Genomic DNA, 6,891 nt, shown 5'->3' with positions numbered 1-6,891 from the left:
ATCAGTGACCCATGCAATGATGCAAAAATTTAAGATTGTTTGGGTTAAAATAAGACAGAGAACTACAGAAGGAACAAAGGAAAAAAATTAAAGAACTCATCATCGTCATCACCTCTATCGTTTAGTTACTTAATTATCTTAACAAATAATATCCTTGTTCTTAAATTAATCAACCTGGTGTCACTCGCACTACATTTTTTTATTATGAAGGTAGTAGTAATAAGATAGACTAAACTAAACACATGCACGGACGGAATAATTAATTAGCCATCAACTCTAATCACTAGTTAATGATGGCTTTCGAAGTGGGAATTATCAGTTTTACAAGCCTTTTAACTTGATTTCCACACATTTAACACACAATATCTCACCGTATAGTTATTAGGCCAAAAGACTTATTCCCACTCAAGGCATCCGTCAAATTTTTAAAATCTAAAGTCTCATTCATTACTCAATTTTTGTTAGTATTTTCTGTTAAAATTAAGATTAAAACTGTTATTTTATTATTAATTTTAAAAAAATTATAATTTTATTTTATTTTTCTCCCCTTACCCTGCAGATTAAAATTTTTATTTTATCTGTAATATTAAAAAACTACCAATTTCATATTTACCTAAACATTTTTAGTTTTGAAAATTGGTTATTCCCTTTCCCCCAGGTTTTTTTTCCCTCTTTAGCCATCACTCCATCTCCAACAACTTTCTCTTCTCACCCTTACCATTGAAATCGATCAACCAGTCACATGAGAGGCCATGCAAGATGTGAATAAGTCTTTTGACCTAATTATTTTAAGTACGAGAATTTCAGTCTAAAACGAAAACATTGCCACACTTTTACATTTATATTATTATTTACAAGTGCATAAAAGAGTAGTTATTCCCCAGCCGGATCCAACAAATTAAGAATAGATATAATCAATTTGGGTTTTGAATATTAAATGTATCAGTTGGCAGGTCTCAATTATTCTTCCAGATACGAGATTATATCTAAATCTTTATTATAAGAAATAAAAAATAAAAAATATTAAACTTCTGTCGTGCACAGTCTATAGCCACTGCTTAAGACAAAGGCACATTAAATTACATTTTGTTTCATCATCTTGGTTTATAAATGCAGTTGCTTCAATACAAAGCTAGCTATGTGCATGCATGTATCCAGTTCTGCATCCTTATTGTGTTTGAGAATCTTTAACCCTTTAGCCATCCACGCCTATGTATTAACATTCACCACCAGTTATGGCTCTTCATTGTCTGTCGTAATTTACCCAAAATTCTTGTTTAATATTCTTTCTCTAATTCTGAATGATACAAAAATGAACTAACAAAGGCTATAAGGATATGAACAAAAATAATTTCACAAAATTGCAAGTAATTTGATGTAACTACTTAAAAAATGCATCTAAATATGCAAGAAATTAAACATGTATCGATTTGTCGATGGATTGGACCTTGTCGGGCCGATCCCAGTGTGACTCTGGGGGTCCATATGCCAGGCTAACAGGACAAAAACATAAAGTCTAGCACATAACCCAAGACTCTTATGATCATGTCCTCATAAATTATTAACAGGTTGCTCTACGTACTTTTACAAATTGATCTACTAAATTATAATTTTTTTAATATTTTTAACTAAACATGTTAGATCGACTTGCGGGCTTCATCTCACGGTCTACTTTTTTCCATGTCAACCCTACTTGAGTTATGTCAAGATTATAGGGGTTGGACAATTAGCCTCTTTGACACCTATATAACACAAAACGCATTTGTTGTTTTCCAACCTTTAAATCTAGATTACCGTATGACAACACAATATAGGTATAAAAACACCAATTTGAAATCTAGATACCAAACCAAAAGATGGCATCCAACCTCAACAACACTCACTCTATACTAAAATGCAATATTTAACATGGTTAAAAATATACATTTTTATAAAATAGAAACAACTTCTTTTATGGCTTACAATGAATGAAGAATTAGTAAAATAACACATTAATTTTAATGGTCTATAGAGGTAATTTTATCTATTTTCAAGTCAATGTTCTTAAAGCTAATTAATAAGCCTAATGATTTCTGAGGCTTAATTCTCTTCACTTCCTTACTAGAAACATTTCATATACTCAAACCCTTTCCTGCAAGAGGCTAATAATGTAGAAAAACCACATTGGACGAATGGGCTTTTGGTTGGTTTATGCAACTTTGGGTTCTTCGTTGTTGATGGTGACCTTTTACAATGTAGAGCCTAAAACTGAGATCCTAACAAAGGCTCCACGTTCCTCCAGGAAATTTATACATAAAAATGAAAATGTTGCTGCCCAGGATCGAACTGGGGACCTTTAGTGTGTAAGACTAACGTGATGACCACTACACCACAGCAACTTCATGCTCGTCGGGAGCATTCTAAGATAATGTTGCTTTTTTCAAAAATGATAACTTTCTCGCAGACCTTAGTCAGAGTTGGGAGGTCGTAGTTTCGGGGTTTGATTTCATTAAGAGGGTAACAGACAGGGACGTAGATATTTGAGCAGTGACAAAAAGTAAGAGTTATCAGTGAAGGAAGAGTCTGCTGGATTCCCTAGCGTGCAAGGTATTTCCAGGACTAAGTAGTGCATAATGCTACCACAAGCAGGCCTTTTAATTTTTATTTAAGAGTTAAACCCCACTTCAGTTTTAGATATCTTTGTCATCTTCTTATTTTTAACACGCTTCCACCATAGTCAAAACTTGCAAATATTAAACCAAGACGCCTGCGAGGTGAATCAGTCATGCTGGGACCAAAAATGGAAAAGCGCGCGCACACGGACAAAATATATGTATTATTAAAACAATACCTACTTATTTTATGTATATAACTAGATATATATTTGATATATATTATTAAATAATTAAATAATTTTAAATTAAAGATAAAATAATATCAAATCATATAATGATATATTATATATATTTGTATATCAAAAAATGGATTTATATAACATTGATATATATATATGTATATAAAAGAAAAAACTAATTTATTATTTATGTCAAAATCAATTATTAATTTTAACAATTAAAAGATATTTATGCTATTTTTAAAATATTATAATAGTGGTGGATTGCGTCAATATTGTTTTTTAAAAATTTATTAATGGTATAATGAATATATTATTTAATTTAAGAAATTATTATATTTAATTCATAAATCTTGAATGTATATATAATCTCAATAGTTTATAATATGATAGTTACACATTTTAATTATTATGTATTTTAGGATGTAACACAATTTTGAAATTATTAAGGGATATATTAAAAGTTTCAATTGAATCCTCAATTTGTTCAATTTAAAAAATCCTCTTAAATTTTTTGATAACACCCCTAATAATTTCAAAAATTATTGTATCCTCAAATATATGATTTTATGTCATTGACACCCCTACTTATATTTGCATCAATGAATTTTTATTATTTTTAATTAGAATTAATATAAGTTAGAGTATAAAATTATTTAATAAAACTTTGGGATTAAAGTGTTGTTTAGTTTTGGGGTTTTTTTATTTTTTCAGTAATTTTATAAAAAAGTTAAATAAATTTGTTAAATAATTTAATAAATACATGTGAAATTAATTTTTTTCAAACTTAATAAATACGAATCTATCATTTCATCAAACTTTAGTTTGGAATTAATCATTTGGTCAATATCGAAATGCCATTTTATCAATAGATGAGGCTTGACTTTTTTTTTTCTTTTTTAATAATTACCGAATAGAATATTTGGAAATTATAATTTTTTTTTATTTATTACATTTCTTTTATTTCGAAATATTTGTTGGGCTATGAAAGATACACATAGTTTTCATTTCATAATTGCAATGACCATGAACAACCTAACCGAAACCAAATCTTAAGAAGGATGTCTCAGCAAAAGAAAAGCTAGCACAAAACAGAAAGGCAAAAAATAAAATCAAGAAAGCCAAATTGGATCCAACTCATGATGGGCATTCATTATGAGACCAAACCTCATTGATTTCGTTGATTACTTCGAACTTAAACTACATTTCTATGTAATTGATTATAAGCCAACACAATGTGAGAATAACATCCGACAATTAGTGTGAGGTAGTTTAAATAGTAAAGCATGAGGTGTATATATATATATAAAGATATGAAATTAAGCCTCATCTAATGATATTTTAAAATAAAATTTTTGATTTATTTAATTATATAATTAATCACTAAATCTTATCACTTAATTATATCCTTACAGTCAGATATGACATAAATATAATATTGTCATTCAATCTAACCGGTTCCCATCTCTAGCTGGGAGGCAATTAAGTGCCAAAATTACAAAATTTAAACAGAAAATTCACAGTTGGCTAGCCAATTGAGTGGATTTGAAAGTGTAGACCGTGCTATCAATTTTGTTGCCCTATGAAGATAATCCCATTGGAAAGCCAGAGGTTTCCTTTGCTATCCAGTTGTCGACTTGGCAAGCACGCCATGTCTCATTGTCTTGTATGTAAAATCTATATTCAAACCCAAATCTATCTCTATGTGTGTACGTATATATACATACACACACACACACTTTGGATTAGGAAACGAGCATTGCCAAATATGGTACATATGAATTTCAGAAGTAAAAGTGTATAAATATATATCGATTTCTACCATTTATGTGACAGTATACATCACTGAATATAAAAATGAAGACTAATGAGTTTTCAAGCCTTGCATGATATTTAAAAATAAACTTACACAGATTTTAGCGGAGCTTTTATCTAAAAAGAATATGATGAGGGAGTCTTCTTTGAGTACTGAAGTGGGCAATGAACAGATGAAGCAAAGTATAAATTATATATCAAATAGAGCTGGGGGAGTTGAGCTTTTAAGGATAAAGAATAAAAATATGTGGAAGAGAATATTAGAAAGGTAAACCCCCCAACTACATGTGCCAGTGTCAATGAATTTGTTTTCATTAATTATCTTCAGCCTATGTATTTAGACATCTCACGCAATCAACTCTTCACATGTTCCTCTCCACCGTTCACCAAAACGTGCACATAACAAACTCAGTGAAACTCTCTCTTCTTCAACTCAACAACTCTCTTTTCATCTTCCCAATAATTTGACTGTGAAACAGCCTGGTGGACCTTACAAATGGAATATAGTGTGAGTTTAGTCAAGTGACTTGCAAAGTAAGGGAAACTTAAAGTTGGCCAATTAGGTGTAACAAGTAGACTAATAACTACAAGCAAAGGTGGACCATTGCCATCTAATTATAAAATATAGAGAAATACAGGTGGGTACATATGGGATGAGCAGTGACCAACTAAGCTTTGCTATCCATTTATTCTTTGTCGTTTCATGAAAGACACAAATGAGTATGTGAAAGAGCAAGTAAGAAAAGTCTTTGTATCCAAAACACACAAAGAATAAACCTAATCCACCACTTTTAGTTGTGGTGCTCCTTCTCGCTATGCCAAATGACCACTTTTCGTGAATCGAAGGCAACCATCAACACTCACCACTTATACTAATAGATCATCAAATAATCATAATAATAATCCAAAGAATTGATAATTGTATCAAGATTTAATATCAAATTGTAACAATGATGTAAAAATAATTCACATATGGATTGTTTTTGGATTTATTTTTTGGGGGGTTTAGTAGTGGCAATGAACCAGAGCTGGGCCGGAGAAGACAAGAGCTTGTTGAGTTGATCCAAACTGGAACTTAGAATCATGGAGATGATGATGATGATGATCAAGATCTTCCGGTGGTGCGGGAAGATTAAGATCCAACTGTAGAATATTTCTGGTGGGAGGTTGAGGCTTTTGATGATCACTGCTGTTGGATTCATTATTACAGATAGCTTCTGAATTACCGCCACCTCTCACTGTTGCAGCAGCCGCAGCAGCTCTATGCCGTCTCATGTGACCGCCGAGGGCTTGGCCGGATGTAAACTCTGAGCCACAAATTGAACACTCATGAATTTTGTTGGCCTTACTGTTGGCCAAAGAAACAAGAGGAGGACTACTACTGCTTTTATTAAATTGCCCACTTTTTTCAACTGCAACACCCTTTACTTCTTCCACAATAACTGATGATTTTTTCTCCTCTATTATCGCCTTCGGCTTCTTGTGGCTCGCCCTGTGACCACCCAGCGCTTGAAACGAGGGGAAAGATCGGTTGCAGGTTTTACACTCATACATATAAAAACCCACCTTGTTGGAAGAAATAAACTTTTCATTGATCTTATTACCATTTTGTTGTTGTTGACTCTGCCTTGGAGCATCACCTTGAGCTAACATGATCAGACAATTAGCCATGTCTTCTTCTTCTTCGGTGGACTCATAAATTTCCCCGGATGTTGTCGGGGAAGATACGGAGTTACAAAAATCATCAACAACAACAACTCCTCTTTCTCTTTCTGATCTTTCTCCGCCAACGCAACCACTGGAAGAGCTATCAGTCATGGCGGTGACACCGTATGGAGAAGAGGATCGTTGGCGCTTGGTGCGCTTGCCTTTGACAATCAGAGGAGAGAGGTCGTCAGAACCCATCACTGGAAACTCAATTTCCTATTGACTTTTATTTGCACTGAAAAGAAAATTAATGAATGGAAAAAAGAAGTGAGAGCAATGGAAGTATTAAGCAAGAGCAGCTTTGTTATATAGAGCGGAAAGTAATAAGGTGGTGGTTACTGTATTTTATATATATATATATATATAAAACTTGGTAATTAACTAACAAATTTCTTTTTATTTTTCTGATCAGATTTAAAAATGAGCAAAAGAAAACACTGAAGAAGAGTAAAGTGGAGAGATTAGGAAGGTAGTAAAAAAAAAGGATTAAAAGTAAATCAGAAGTGGTGAGGAATAAATTTAGTTGAGTAGGTTAA

The 6,891-nt window shown here is 32.1% G+C and overlaps 1 protein-coding gene and 1 non-coding gene across 2 annotated transcripts; both read right to left on the bottom strand.

Moving 5' to 3' along the window:
* Positions 1 to 2,305: 2,305 nt before the first annotated feature.
* On the bottom strand, positions 2,306 to 2,378 carry TRNAV-UAC. The gene has a single exon. It is a non-coding gene; the product is annotated as a tRNA-Val (tRNA).
* Positions 2,379 to 5,302: 2,924 nt separating this feature from the next.
* Positions 5,303 to 6,681, bottom strand: LOC123225119 (zinc finger protein ZAT5). Its single transcript, XM_044648986.1, has one exon. It carries the CDS (start codon positions 6,551 to 6,553, stop codon positions 5,654 to 5,656), a length of 900 nt encoding a protein of 299 aa, XP_044504921.1. The 5' UTR covers positions 6,554 to 6,681; the 3' UTR covers positions 5,303 to 5,653.
* Between the last annotated feature and the right edge of the window lie 210 nt (positions 6,682 to 6,891).

The sequence above is a fragment of the Mangifera indica genome, chromosome 9, assembly GCF_011075055.1.
Source record: "Mangifera indica cultivar Alphonso chromosome 9, CATAS_Mindica_2.1, whole genome shotgun sequence".
Lineage (NCBI taxonomy): Eukaryota > Viridiplantae > Streptophyta > Magnoliopsida > Sapindales > Anacardiaceae > Mangifera > Mangifera indica.
Note: the sequence above shows the minus strand (reverse complement) of the source record. Positions and strands in the feature narration are given on the sequence as shown.